A 15,056-nucleotide genomic window follows, 5' to 3' on the forward strand; every position below is an offset into this window, starting at 1 on the left:
CAAGCAGTTTGCCAGGGATAGAAAAAAGCATACGCATTGCACTCTTTTACAATGGACCAATAAAATTCATAAATAAATTCTGCAGAAAAAATCGTGAGTCACTTGTTAAGTACTACAAGGCAACAATAAGGTAATTATCACATGTTCTAGAGGTTACAACTTTCCCAAAATTAGTCGAGGACTGAAAGCTAATTCAAGGCTATTTGACCAAATCTGGAGCATTGCCACTAGTCAGACATTGAATCATAACAAATATCATAAAAAGACGGAAACTGCATTATAACTTAAATACAATGATTCCTGACGGGCATCGATCTTATTACAATTGATGTTTACTGGTGTATTTGAATGAGCCATTCTCAATTTTTCATAGACTCTAAAGCAGTAGTCAATGATAAGTGCAGCCAGAATATATGCCCTGGCCCCTAACATAAAGTATAGCTATCCTACAAGAAGAGAATTAAAAAAATTGGAGCTGTTACCCCATAAGCATGCCCTACCTGTAATAAAGATACACAAACGCTATGAACATATCACCAAATCAAGCTGCAAACACTATGAACATATCGCTAAATCAAACTGCTGCCCAGGAACACAATCACTGATTCTGTAATTTACTAGGACAGGGACTTGGGTAACTGATTAGAAAAATAAGCAACAATCACACTTTAAATTTCCTAAGAAACAAAAAACCAGAAGGATCAGTGCCTATGTTAGGCTTATACTATATTTTTCAACTTTCTTAATGAAAGGATGCATGTTGCCATGTGCCCAAAAACACCATCAAGTCCAGGAGAATCTATCCCATAACAGATTTCAAATCATTGTATTTACCCGTTCATTCCCTCCATAATAAATCAATGTCATTATCATGATAATTAAGATACAACTCATTGCCATTATCATGATACCTATTGCCAGCTGCCCAAAAGCATCATTAAGTCTGAGAGAAACTATCCTACAAACAAATTCCAACATCATTCTATTTACGCTTTGATTCCCTGCATAACAAATCTCTGCCATTATCATGATACCTAAAAAAATTGATTATCCGTGAGACAATATCGTCCATTCTTGTATATTAGCTAGAATTCTCTAACAATGGCATTTAATAGTTTTAATCATCTTCATGATATAAACTAGCATAAATCCATTTTAACATGGATTTAATAAGCTGTGAGGAATCAAAACACTGGAGGCGTGAAGGTTGCAGTCCAGTTTTCTGATCCCTCTCAACTTAAAAGATCCCAGGCTAAGATGGATCAATGCGGTAGGAGTAAGACATCTCCCCCAGCAGGCAATTCAGAACTTTGCTTCTCTCAGCACAGTCATTAATCTTATTAATTAAGCATCTTTTGGGTAGGCGTGTCTCGCAAAACATGATGATCTTATTGAATAATGAAAATATTTTTCCTGCCCAAGAACATGACAAGCATTCAAGACTTGTGAAGGGGTTTATCTTATCAACTGATTTGTGTGTGAAAAGAATAGCTTACTGTAATCAACCACGATTGGTGCCAGCTTCGAGGGGAAGAGCGGGAGGAGCATTGCGGGCGAGGTAAACCTGGAGTAAAGTGAGCCTTGCAGTTTCGAATGCGAAGTAACCCAAGGCAGCAAAGCAGGAACTGTGAAGAACACGAGGGCCAATTCCTCTAGTCAAGCCCAGCCAGCCTTCTTCCCTCCATATTTGGTGAATGGTGGACGAAAACCCTTTGTAAGCTAAAGTCGCAATTTCGCTCTTCAGACCGGCTTTGACTCCAATTCCCTGCGTCATTAGTCTCGTCTTAACAACATCCAAAGGGGTTGTGAGAAATGCAGAAATAGCCCCGGCCAACGCACCACAACAGACGCTCTGAAATGGCTCCAAATGGGGCTTCTTCGTTTTACTCAGCACGATAGCCTTAAGATACTCAAAAGAGGAAAAGCTGAGCACGCCGGTGGGCAGGTTTCTCAAAATGGTCGCGGAATACCCGGCATACAAACCCCGGATGCCCTCGCGCTCTATGGTGGCTAACAAAACTTGCCAAGAACGGCCAGCGGCCCCGGCTTGCATCCGCTGAGTAATTAATTCCTTGGGCACCATGACGGTGGAGGAGACCACGTTGCCCAACGCCCCCGCCACTGGAGGAATTGCGAGAGACGGGATTTGAAGCAGCGCCGTTTTTGAGACGAGAAATGCCTTGGCGAATTCGCATGTGCCAAAGTATATGGCAGAGGATATTGTCGAGCCCACCAGCACAGCTGACACTCCGCTGTACAGGCCACCGATCCCGTCTTCCTTCAGTACTCTGCCCATCACTTCCACGGTTCCCAATCCTCCATAGAGCTGCGATGCCCCTCTCATCTGAAGCTTCGTCTTCACCGTGTCCAGTGGATACAGACATACGTAGGTGAATGCTCCCGCTATGCCTCCTGCACCGGCCCCGATCATTGCTCTCTCCACAACCGACAAACTGTTCTTAACGTTCCTAATCCTCTCATTGTTTGCCCCTTTCCTGCGTCCCTCAGTCTCCTCTCGTCCCTTGGCCTTGCCCTTGCCATGTTCCCAGATTGGACGGAAGACATTTTCCAAGTCCCTCCATGGATTCACATTTTCAAGTTGGGGAAGCCGAAAATGGAAATGTATGCCGCTGCCTCTTCCTTGCTCTTCGCCTTTCATTCTCTCACTCCTAAACTCAACTAATCAGTTCAGCTTGCCTCTCCGCCCTATATTTTATTCCATCCCGATCTTCTGCTTCGCTGCACTTTTTTCTCCTCTTCTTCTCATGACATTAGGTGGCACCGTGGCACTCTGCGAGCACTTCCTAAGCGTTGTGATCCTTATGCAATCCGCAATCATGTGCGCTATGGGATGTCTGTCATTATATGTGCATATATCGGCATTGAGTGTGTATTATGTTTTTTTTTAAAACATGTATTGTGATAAATGAATGATATTTTAACGTTTATTAAATTATATATATATATATTTGGTAATTGTTTTAGAAAAATGAGAAAGGTATAAAAGTATGTTATTAGTAATTATTTTAGAAAGGCGTAAAGGTAGGTCGATAAGATTGTTAAAAATTGTAAAAATTTGTTATTTGGTTTCATAATCATGTATATAATATTGATAAGTTCTAGAGAATATGCATAAATTATATTTTTAGAATTTGAACCATGCTAGCTATTAGCAAAAGCCGCATGCTTAGTTTTTATCTCGTTAGGTTTTTATTGTAGATCAGCATTTTCATAATTTATGCTTATTATATAAGTGAATTTTTTTGAGTCATTCATGAGTTTATAATTTAGAAGTGATAATTCTTGTAATGTAGGGGTTCTCTATTTGCATAATTCCTTACGAAGAATGATCATTTTGGTCCAATGAAGAAGATTTAGAGAAGTGTTATTCAAAAGGTGTTCAGTGTTGTAGGGACGTTGCTATCCATCATTCAAAACAGTTGTTTGAAATGTACAAAAATAACGAAAATCCACATTTTCTGTAGAGATGAAAATCGGTCAACTCTAAAACAATCAAAGATTTGGAGCAATTTCATTCCATTGTTAATGAACATTTTTCTTAAATTCAACTTACAGTTTTGAGTCTTCCAAAGTTATGAAGCAAAATCTACATCATGGAGAGATTTTAGCAAGAGGAAGGACTTGTACGAGGATAAACCACTTGAAAGTTTCTTTCACTAGGTTAAGCTTCTGGAATATTTGTTATCCTTCATTTATAATCACCTTGATGTGTCTATGTAGATGAGTGGCACTTTGTCCACATTAATATGTAGAATGATGTGTGATACAAACACCTTACTCCAACATTGTTACAGAAACCAAGTTGTAAATAACCTTTCCACAAAGATCATGATGCATGGTTTATCTATCTCAAAAGTTTGGCATTATTATCTTGTATTTTTTTTGCTAATGTTGGTATGAGTTCACACATTAACGATGTTATTATAGGGGATTTTGAGAAGCTTGTAGTTATTTGTCATGTAAATCATGGAAATATGCTACTTTGAAGTAATGGAATAAGTTTACGTGGTTGTTTCGCACCGGTTAGCATTTATCTTTCTAGTATCCAATGGCAATTGTTGGGGCCTTCATTTTGAATTATGGATTTTGGCGGGAAAAAAGCTCAAGAATAGGTGGCACAGACAACGGTTCGAGTTGCGGAACTGATAGCCAAAGGAAAGGGACAGGAACTGGGAGTGAACGGGCAGTTGCGGCAAGGTGGTGGAAGAGTACAAAAGCAGTCGAGCAAGGGAAATAGAAGGCAGCCAAGGGCGAAGTCATCTGAACGAAACTGGCAATGGGAATGCAAAGAAAAGGATAAAAGGCAAAAGATAGCATGAGGAAGCAGTTGGTGATGAAGTGGGTGAGCAAGGGCGGGATCCTTAGAGTCAGATCGGTTGCGGAAAGGCTAGGACTGTCCTCAGCTCTGCTTATGTCCATTCTTGTCAGTTGTGTTCTATGAAAAGTACTCTTTGTGTATTTGATGAACGAGCCTCAAGCCTTGTATACTCTATCATGTACTCTCTTATATTCCAGTTAATGAAAGAAGTAGTTTGGGTTCCTTATTGTATTGTTGTGTTCATTATGGATTATTTAAATTTTTAAATGAATGATCAATAACTAGGTAGTTTCCTACGATGGCATGAGCAGAATGACAGTCTTAGATAGTACAGAGAATTGAGTGTGATGAAATATTGTTGTATGTTATTTTCATTTCATTTCCTCGATACCCCACCCAGCCCCATCTAACTTTGGTCACGGCACGCCTCAGGTGAGACTCCTTGCCCTCTAGGTAAGGTGAAAATGTCAGCATTGTCCTAGACTACAGTGGAGCCTTGTTGGCCCCTTGACACTGAACCTAGGGTCTCTTCCTTGTTGTAATTTTCGTGTCAACAAATGGTTTCGTTGTCGGAACCTGAAATCAAAAAGAGGAGTTCGGAATATGGTATCGAGGATCTTTAAGAAAGAAATAAGAAACTGGTGGGACGACCAAGTGGATTGGTTTGTGTTGCAGCAAGCTGTCCTTCGAAGTCGGACTGTTGCTAAGGTGAACGACGAGATCTTGTATTCAAAAACTGCAAGCAATCAGTAGGAGATCTTCTAGTGTAAGTTCCCAAAGGAACTATATAATTGGTTGTAGAGACTGCAAGTGAAGGGTCGGCCGAAAGGACAACAGCCATCTCATCGCGGTCGGGGCCCCATTGATCTTGCAACACTCTAGCACCTTGACACCGATCTGACAAGAGCAATAGACTTTTGGGTACATACTACACTAGAGGGATACGTGGTCGAGTTTGCAACAGAAAGTTATTAGTCTTTCTCGAAGGCTGATGCGGTGTTCAGATCGAGGTTGAGAGGAAAATTGCTAAAGGAAGTACCTCTTTGGATTAAAATTCTGATGGTGGAAGAAGGTTTAATTTCTTTCCAAGAGGCGAGCATGGTAGTGTAAAACCCCAGTGCTGGGGGAAGGATAAAAGGGGGCAAATGCTACTGAACGGGGGACTATGATGTCGCTGAAAGGATGGATGTAGAAGACTCACGAAGGGCTAGGGAAGTGAGAGCGTAGAGGAGGGTGCTGATAGCATAAAAGTGGCAGGAAAGGGCCATGCAGGCTATGAAGGTGCATGCGGAGGGACCACACCAAGCAGGAGCGATGTTGAAGGGTCCAGAAGGAAGAGATGAGATGGTGGAGAACTCAGAGAAAGGAATAGAGACAGATGGGCTAGATGGAAGAACGGAAGGTGGTAGGAGCCCTCCCTCCCCAGTCGCAGGGGAGGTGTCTAATGGAAGTGGTTGCAGCAATCCCGAGGAAGAGATGGAAGATGAGATGTGTGATGTTATGAGACAACTATTTGTGGAGGGCAATGCGCTAGATGAAATCAAGCATCCAACCCCCCAAAGCTCAGGTAGCGTTCACCCCGACCTTCCCCTGGTACTTTACAACAGTCCTGGTAAATTTGTTGCTAAGTTGCTTAAAGCAATACGGATACATAATGTGCATGTTAGATATAAAACAAATTTTGGTACCTTTAATAGTAGTGGGAATAGTAGTATTAGTAATCTAGGATTGCAAGGATCTCAACAGCTAGGGACCCAAGGCTTTGTGCTTCTAGCACGTTCAAGCCAGAATGGCAGGATCCTTTACCAAATACCTGGAGTTCTCGGGTCGAGGGAATGAGGATGTGGAGCAACATTGGTACCTCTACGAAGCTATATGGAGAGCTCACCAAACGCCATACAATGTGAAGGTGATCGAATTCTATACCACCCTTAAGGAGAGAGCCCTGAGATGGTTTATCAAATGGGCATAGCTAAACCAGAATCCGATGGTGGATGACATCAAGAAGAGATTTGTATAAGAATTCAAGCTTCCATAGATAGATCAACAAGGGTTGTCAGAGTTATGGGAGATAAAATAGCGGGATGGAGAGATCGCCTGGGAGTTGATGCATAGGTTCAAGGACGCAATCGGCAAGCTAAGTTACCCCATAGATCCCATCACCAAAGGGCTTAGTTTATCAAGTCACTCCTACCCCTTACCCAAACGCCCTTAATACAACACAAGATTGAAACCCTGCAGGATGCTCTGGAGCAGGCAACTTGCGTTAAGGCAATGGCAGGGTACCCACATGAATATCGGGGAGGGTAGGGTCACAAGACCTGTCGATCATGGGACTCTAGCATCAGTGATCCAGGTGGATGTTGGTGGCCACCCACCTATCCCACTTAGACCCCCACAACTATCTCTTTCAGTTTTTCAGTTTCCTTATTTGTAGCACAATTTACTATTTTTAGCAATTTTTTCGGGTCCTGAACTTCCGGAGCCGTTTTGAGGCCCTAAACGATGTTTTTTGGGAAATCTGGGAGCAACATGGGTCCATGGATCAATGTTTCTCTTTCCAAAGTTATAGTTCTCGGATATATCTTTCTAACGAGCTATTGTACGCGTCAAATGGAGATCGGGTGCCAAAGTTACGACCCCGGGAAATTGATGTACCAATTTACCCAAACAGGGCCCACAATGTAGCGTTTCATATTCTAGGATTAGGTTTTGGGATGTTAAGGGTTTTCCATTGTTTCTCAACAAAAATAGGCCTTCAAGCCTCATTGTAACACAGTTCAGAGGCATGTAGCCGCCACATCTCTTCTCAGAGATAAGCTACCATCACCCTAGCTGGTTTATTTCCATTTCTGTTTGTAAGCATATTTCAGTATTTTACATTAATGAAATGAAGTATTATTTCCGCTGCATATCTATGTTTATGGTTATTTCTATAATTTGTTGTGTTCCTGTTTAAATCTGGATCAGTGGTATCAGAGCGGTTTGTTTTTTTTCTCTATTTTTCTTTGCATGTCCCCAACGAGGTCGGGATATAAGGAGTTAGGGCTTGAACTGGTCGAACCTTTGCAAGACCAGCCTCTTAAATCCCGACAGCCTCCCATAGCGGATGAAAAGAAAGACGAGGGGGCAGCAGATCCTATCAAAATCTTGCTCGAAGAATCCCTCGAGCGACAGAGGAATGTGATGATGGACAACTTTGCCCAGATCCTTCAGCGGCTACCCAAGGGCGATGCATCGGCTTCCAACAGCTACTCTGGAAGTGCCACACCGTTTAAGGTACAAGTTAATTTTGAAATCCCCATATTCGAGGGTCAGATAGACGCAGATGCCGTCGATAAATGGTTAAATTTGCTAGAGGGTTATTCTTCTGTTCATGATTTTTCCATTCGGGAAAAGATTATTTTCGCTCTTCTCAAAGCAGCCCCCCATGTCAAGGACTAGTGGGAAACCTACTACAAGCATAAGGATGAAAGTACAGGCTCACTATTTTCAGCCGCACCCACTTGGAATTCATTTCAGGATGCCATCAAGGAGCAGTACTACCCTGTCAGAAGCTATGAGGATCGATACATGAAGTGGACCACGCTGCGGCAGGGGAGGGACCAAGACATGCCTGAGTTCACAAACATTTTTCATACCCTTTGCACACAGTTGGGTATCAAAGATTCTGAGCTGCATCTGGTACTCAAATACTGCGGCTGCCTACACAGATACATCCAGGAAGAGATGGAGTTCCTGAACATATCCTCGCTCGGCACGGCGTACCGATATGCTGTCAAAATCGAGCAAAACTTCGAACAAAAGAAGCGAGACTTCAAATCTGCAAATCCGAAGACCAAAGGACAAAGTCAAGGCGGGGTGACCCAAGACAATCTGTCGAAGCCACAAGAAAAGAATAACACCACCAAGTTGAAGAAGTACACAAGAAAGTGGTGTGAGTTCCACAAGAGTCCCACTCTTAACACAAGTGAGTGTCAGACCAAGTAGCCGTTGGTGGCCAAGTTGAAGGCTTCAGAATCAGAGGCATGTTCTGACACTGAGTCAGAACCCGACAAGGGGAATGGCAAAGGGAAGTAGATCATTGATGCGGAGCCCAATGTCATTGTTGCCACCGCCAAGATCTAGAAGATTGAGCCCGAAGACCTAGAGAAGGGGAAGCTTCTTTTCCACTCACAGATGTGGGTGAAGGGTTCGCTGCTGCAATTCATTGTCGACAGTGGTAGCCAAAAGAACCTCATTTCAGCAAAGGTCATGAAGTGATTAGGCCTACCAACTACACCACATCCGCAGCCGTACATTATCGGGTGGCTTCATGAAGGACGAGATCTTCGAGCTCGCCAACAGTGTCGCCTTCCCTACATCATCAAACCCTTCACAGACGAGGTATTGTGTGATGTTACACCTCTGGATGTTTGTGATGTATTATTAGGCCAGCCATACTTGTGGACGTGACATGTTGTGTATGAGTCAAGGCCTCGCGCTGTCATTATTTCTTTGGATAATTCACTATACAGGATACCGGAGGTAGCCCCACCTACCGCCACCTCTTTGATCTCTACTAAGAAAGTCAACAAGCTCATCTCCCAAACTAGGAAGTTCATTTTCTGTCTGATTCACTCCCAAAGTAAGGGGAAGATCGTCACCACATCCATGACCCCAGCAAAGGGTTCCTCCACGCAGCAATAGCAGCAAAAGAATACGGTCATGACAGAACATAGGAACAACTTCTCCTCACCCACAAGGGTAGCACACAAGCTTTAGGTGGGCAACAAAGTCTGGTTGCATCTGTAGAAAGAATGCCTTACAAGAGCCCATCAGAAGCTCTGACCATGCCGACATGGTCCTTACACCATTACTAAGGCTTTGGGAAACAATGCTTTGGAACACAACATTCCTCCATTCCTTCACCTGCACCAAGTGTTCAATGTGTACCGCCCTCAACCATGCTTCCCACCATTACTGGACACATTCGAGATTGCAGAACAACTCACCAGGGACCAAGTTCAGCAGATGGAGGAACTCAACTCAATGAGGACCATTGCTTCCTAAGGGGGAAAGAATGATCCAGGTGGATGTTGGTGGCCACCCACCTATCCCACTTGGACCTGTCTCTTTCATTTTTTCAGTTTCCTTATTTGTAGCACAGTTTACTATTTTTAGCAATTTTTCGGGTCTTGAACTTCCGAAGCCGTTTTGAGGCCCTAAATGATGTTTTTTGGGAAATCTGGGAGCAACATGGGTCCATGGACCAATGGACCAATGTTGCTCTTCCCAAAGTTTTAATTCTCGGATAAATCTTTCTAACGAGCTATTGTACGTGTCAAACGGAGATTGGGTGCCAAAGTTACGACCCCGGGAAATTGACGTACCAATTTACCCAAATGGGGTCCATAATTTGGCGTTTCATCTTCTAGGGTTAGGTTTTGGGATGTTAAGGGTTTTCCATTGTTTCTCAACAATAAATAGGCCTTCGAGCCTCATTGTAACACAGTTCAGAGGTATGTAGCCGCCACATCTCTTCTCAGAGATAAGCTACCATTGCCCTAGCTGGTTTATTTCCATTTCTGTTTGTAAGCATATTTCAGTATTTTACATTAATGAAATGAAGTATTATTTCAGCTGCATCTCTATGTTTATGGTTATCTCTGTAATTTGTTGCGTTCCAGTTTAAATCTGGATCAATCAAATAGCCGACTTAACAGAGAAATTGAAAGACTTACAGCCAGTCTACCCAGCGAGACCCAACGTGTGGTGCACCCATTGTTTGATTGAAGGTCACGTCGCGACTAAATGCCCCAGGCTAAGAGGCATGAATCCTACATTAGGGCTCGCTGGACCATCAGGGGCTTCGCCTACAGCTAGGGTTGCAGCAGTAGGATCACAAGGGGTATTTCTGGGTTGAAACCAACCTGATTACTATGAGGTTTGTAGGAACTATGGACACTCACTTCGATTGTGCCTTATATTGCAAAAGTATTCAACCATACCAAGCAATACTTACTATGAGTTTTGTGCGTCCATGACTCACCACACTGAACAGTGTCAAGCATTGGATGCTCTAGCGGAGCAGCTAGATCGGTCAACTTTCAGGATCAATGAGACCACTCGCGGAGGGCGAGGAAGGGGAGGAGGAACGAGAGGAGGAAGAATAGGGGATAGAGGACCTATGCAATGCTACAACTGCGACCAGGAGGGACATGTTGCCAGAGTCTGTCCTCTTCCAAGAAGACCTTGGTTGCCTCAATGCTGGGTCAACACACACGCAAGAAAGGAATGCCTCGAGTTGATCACAAAATGGGAAGAGTGAACCAGGCACAGGGGTACTAACTTGATCAATGCAAAATCGAGGGTTACTAAAATAATTCCACTATCCAATATAAACATAGTAACCAGAGGAGGAAAGAAGACGGGGGCTGACCAGGGTGCACTAGAGAAACCCCCGATTGTTCAAGTAGCTTCCCCAAAACAATCATACGACCCTAGACAGCAGAAACAATACTATCAGGAGGTAGCAAAAATGTTCGAAAACTTGGTGTAATCCCAGAAGGACAAGGTACCAAATTTAGCAAAGCCCACCGTGTCCCACCCGATTAAGGAATGGTTCAAGTCGTTCTTGTAGATTTTCGACAATGATCATATGTTAGGAGAGCTATGCATGACTCTGAAAGCAATTCTATTGGAAGGAGAAATTAGGGAAGAAGGAATCTTGACAAATCTGCTAGAGAAACACACGAGGAGAGTCCAAAGAAACAAGAAAAGAATAGGTAGGGAGTTCCAAATTGACGCACAAGTGGCAGGATTCTAGATCAAAGATACAATGTTGGACCTGGGTTCAGATGTTAACATTCTACCCAGGAAAACATGGGAGGAACTGGGAAAACCACAGTTGAAGTACTCACCGATCCAGTTGCGGATGGCTAACCAATACTGCATTTTGCCCATTGGGAGGTTGGAAGATGTGGAAGTAGATGTCGCAAGGGTGAAAACACACGCAAAATTTGAGGTAATAGATATAATGGGGGACAAAGATCCTTACCCAACACTGCTTGGCATCGACTGGGCTTATGAGAATTATGTTGTCATTGATCTCAAGAAGGATTTGATGATCTTTGAAGTGGAATGGGTGTGGGTAATATAGCCATTGGATCCATACCAAGGGCCAAGATTCACAGAACCAGTAGATGACCGAGATGAACTTGGAATAGTAGACTAGTTATACCGATTAACAACAGGGAGGAGGGAAGACTATATCAATCCCATGGTGGAAGGGTCAGTCAACTAAAGGAGTATACAGAGCTCAGAGGTTGGATTTGAGGCTACATGGGATGCCTGGCAGCAAGGAGGATACGAAGTCAATACAAGATGTTGCGCTACAATATGTTGCATCAACTGGATTGGGACAGAGGTAAGTGATTATCCTACTTTCCATGGCATAGACTTGGTAGACGTATTTCTAAGTAAGGTTGATAGAACCATAAGGGAAAGCCACAAGGTATCATTGCTAGACATTTCACTGCAAGCAACTCTAGCACGGTGGTGGATATCTCACCACAACACCCTTCATGACTAGGACAAGGTAAAGCGGGACATGAGAGAAGGGTTCAAGCAGGAAGGGGATTGACCGTGAGAGAGTGTAAAATATAGGGGGGACTCTGATCCCCAACAACACCTAGAATGTTGCACATACAGATGGAGCAGGGAACAGATCTCGAAGGAGCTATGGGTACACATGTTTGTACACACCTTAGGTACAGTCCCGCAGGCTTGGTACATACAAGAAGAAATTCGAAGACAAACTGGGGACTGGGACGCACTGGCTGAACAATTCCGTAGCAGTTTTTCATTTAAAGATAGTGACAAATGGCTAACCGAGGCTTTGTATGCCATCAAAAGAATACTCTTCACATCAAGACAGTTATGGGAAGGATGCATTGACGAAAATTTCCTGCAATACTTTTATGAGTCAGGGTACCCAGAGTCCATGGCTTGCGGGATGGTGAGCGTAGATCTAGAGGAGGATGATTTAGAGGGACTGAGGCACCTAACGTTTCAAGAGACTAAAGGAGAAAGGGATATTCAAGAGGGACCAGTAATAGATGCCCCCCACTTGCTCCCAGTAAAACTACGGAAGCATAACATCGGGATGGAGGACAAACCAAAGATGGCATCAATAGGGGACTACTGGGATGAGCACACGACTAAGGAAATTTTTGATCTATTGCATGAGTATGAGGATTTATTCCCAGCTTCAGTCATGGAGTTAAAAGGAATCAAAGGAGATATCAAAGAAATGAAAATTGTGTTAAAGCTTGACACCAAGCCTGTGAAGCACAGACTGTATAGGCTAAACCCAAGAGTAAAAGAAAAGGTCAAGAAGGAGATAGATAAAATGTTGGAGGCAGGACTCATCTTTTTGGTAGATGAAGCAGAATGGATCAACCCAATAGTGATCCAGAACAAAAAGGACGCCATGGAAATAAGGGTCTGTGTAGACTACCATAGCCTCAACAACGCTTGTGTCCATGACCCATTCCCCACACCTTTCAGTGATGAGGTCTTGGATAATGTTGCAGGGAATGAAGCCTACTCCTTCACAGATGGGTTCTCAGGGTACCATCAAGTTCGAATAGCAGAGGACGACAAGAAGAAAACAATGTTCACCACAGAATGGGGCTCGTACACATACCACGTCATGCCTTTTGGCCTAAAGAATGCACCTGTTGTGTTCTCCCGAATTGTTATTGCCGCTTTCAGAGACTACATTCACTGGTTCTTGGAGGTATACATGGATGATTGGATAGTTTACAATCTGTTGAAGAAGCATGCTAGCTTACTTAGAGTAATGTTTGATCGGTGCAGACAGCTACAACTCCCTAAACCTGAAGAAGTGTATCTTTGCAGTTTCGTTTGGTACGTTGTTGGGCCACATCGTTTGCAAAGACGGTGTTTGTGTGGACCCTACAAAGGTTGCAACAATTGTAAATATGGATCCGTCAGCCAATGTGAAGCAGTTGCGATCGACACTAGGCCACACAGGGTATTATCGTTGATTCATCCACAACTATGCATCCATAACCACTCCCATGGAGAAGTTGCTCAAGAAGATGGAAGCATTCAACTGGACAGAGACTTGTCAAGCGACGTTGAACATCCTAAAGGAAAAGTTGGTAAGTGCACCCATCTTAGTATACCCGGACTGGAACAAACAATTCCATGTACATATCGATGCATCAAGCATTGCGCTAGGGGCAGTGTTGGTGCAACCAGGGGAAGGGAACTTGGATCATCCAATCTACTTTGCAAGTAGGAAGTTGTCGACTGCAGAAAAGAACTATACCATGACTGAAAGAGAAGCACTAGCCATGGTGTACTCCTTGCAAAAGTTTTGACACTATTTACTTGGAGCCCCATTCAAATTCTTTACAGATCACTCGGCATTAAAATACTTGGTCAACAAGCCAGTCTTAGAGGGAAGAATCTGTAGGTGGCTACTATTGTTCCAGGAGTTTACATTCGAGGTTATCATTAAACTAGGTCAGTTGAATGTGGGACTAGATCACCTCTCTAGACTGGAATCAGGGGAAAGTGGGGGCTCCCTAGATGATCAACTACTGGACACTGATTTATTCTGCATAGAAGAAATACCTAACTACTTGGAGGAAATCACAGCTTTTCTAGCCACAGGGCAATGTCCGGAGGGACATACAGTGACACAGAAGAGACACATGGTGGTGCGAGCAACTGACTATCAATTGATCGCAGGACATCTATATAAGTTGGGCCTCGATCAAGTCTTGCGGCGATGTCTCCTCCAGCATGAAAGGAAAGATGTCCTATGGGAGTGCCACTCTGGAGTTGCAGGAGGGCATGTCGGGGGAAAAGCAATGGTGAGGAAGGTCTTGCAAGTAGGGTTATGGTGGCCTACACTCTACAAGGATGCCAAAGAATATGCGAAAGGTTGTGATGTGTGTCAGAGAGTTGGAAAATCGTTGCATCGTGATGAATTACCATTACAGTCGGTACATATAATGCAGATATTTGAAAAGTGGGAAGTTGATTTCATTGGGCCGATCAACCCACCAACACGTCATTATCAAGCACAATATATCATCACAACTACTGAATATCTCACGTGATGGGCAGAGGCGGCATGAGTGAAAGATTGTAGAGCAGACACAACCACGAGGTTCATTTTTTAAAACATCATATCCAGATTTGGATGCCCAAAAAGCCTGACAAGTGACCAAGGGACTCATTTTATAAATGAAACAGTTGCGTCCCTCCTACAAAATTTCCTAGTCCAACATCATAAGAGTAGCCCATACCACCCTCAGGCTAACGGGACGGTTGAAGCATTCAACAAGATACTGGAAAAGGGACTAACAAAGATATGTTTGGCAAGTCGAGACAATTGGGATGAGCATGTACCAGCCATGCTATGGGCGTACCAAATGACAGTCAAGCGATCACACAAGAAAACACCTTTCCAGTTGGTATATGGATGGGAAGTCATGGTACCCGCTGAATTTGCAGTACCGAGCATCTTCATTTCTCAAGCTACAAAGATGACGGATGATGCATCACTACAGAAGCGTTTGGAGGAATTGATGGAATTAGATGAAGCCAGATTTCTAGTTGAATTCCACCAGTCTGTTGAGAAAACGAGGCAGAAAGCATGGCACGATAGGCACATTAAGAGAAAATCGTTCATAGT

At 43.4% G+C, this 15,056-nt stretch overlaps 2 protein-coding genes across 4 annotated transcripts; one reads left to right on the top strand and one right to left on the bottom strand.

The window, feature by feature from the left end:
* Positions 1-238: 238 nt before the first annotated feature.
* Positions 239-2,835, bottom strand: LOC149153001 (protein MITOFERRINLIKE 1, chloroplastic-like). 3 transcript variants are annotated; one of them, XM_089439257.1, is made up of 2 exons: positions 1,497-2,835; positions 239-500 (listed from the first exon to the last, which is right to left on the bottom strand). In XM_089439257.1, exon 1 carries the CDS (start codon positions 2,657-2,659, stop codon positions 1,502-1,504), a length of 1,158 nt encoding a protein of 385 aa, XP_089295383.1. In that variant the 5' UTR covers positions 2,660-2,835; the 3' UTR covers positions 239-500; positions 1,497-1,501. The 3 variants fall into 3 exon arrangements, with proteins under 3 accessions (XP_089295383.1, XP_089295385.1, XP_089295384.1); XM_089439259.1 differs by lacking the exon at positions 239-500 and adding an exon at positions 799-1,034; XM_089439258.1 differs by lacking the exon at positions 239-500 and adding an exon at positions 1,082-1,413.
* An 8,324-nt stretch (positions 2,836-11,159) lies between these two features.
* Positions 11,160-14,478, top strand: LOC149153002 (uncharacterized). Its single transcript, XM_089443660.1, has 4 exons — positions 11,160-11,471; positions 11,575-11,747; positions 12,032-13,509; positions 13,877-14,478. Exons 1-4 carry the CDS (start codon positions 11,160-11,162, stop codon positions 14,476-14,478), a joined length of 2,565 nt encoding a protein of 854 aa, XP_089299786.1.
* The last annotated feature ends 578 nt before the right edge of the window (positions 14,479-15,056 follow it).

The sequence above is a fragment of the Pinus tabuliformis genome, chromosome 9, assembly GCF_031772625.1.
Source record: "Pinus tabuliformis cultivar Carrire ecotype Pingquan chromosome 9, CPIR1, whole genome shotgun sequence".
In the NCBI taxonomy this organism is placed as follows: Eukaryota; Viridiplantae; Streptophyta; class Pinopsida; order Pinales; family Pinaceae; genus Pinus; species Pinus tabuliformis.

Excerpts from the sequence above, each read along its gene's own strand:
- LOC149153002 (XM_089443660.1), top strand. The coding sequence starts at position 11,160 with ATGTTGGACCTGGGTTCAGATGTTAACATTCTACCCAGGAAAACATGG. Across the intron at positions 11,748-12,031 it reads TCAACTGGATTGGGACAGAG|ATGGAGCAGGGAACAGATCT; the intron begins GTAAGTGATTAT and ends TTGCACATACAG. Across the intron at positions 13,510-13,876 it reads ACATCCTAAAGGAAAAGTTG|GTCAGTTGAATGTGGGACTA; the intron begins GTAAGTGCACCC and ends TCATTAAACTAG.
- LOC149153001 (XM_089439257.1), bottom strand. The coding sequence starts at position 2,659 with ATGAAAGGCGAAGAGCAAGGAAGAGGCAGCGGCATACATTTCCATTTT.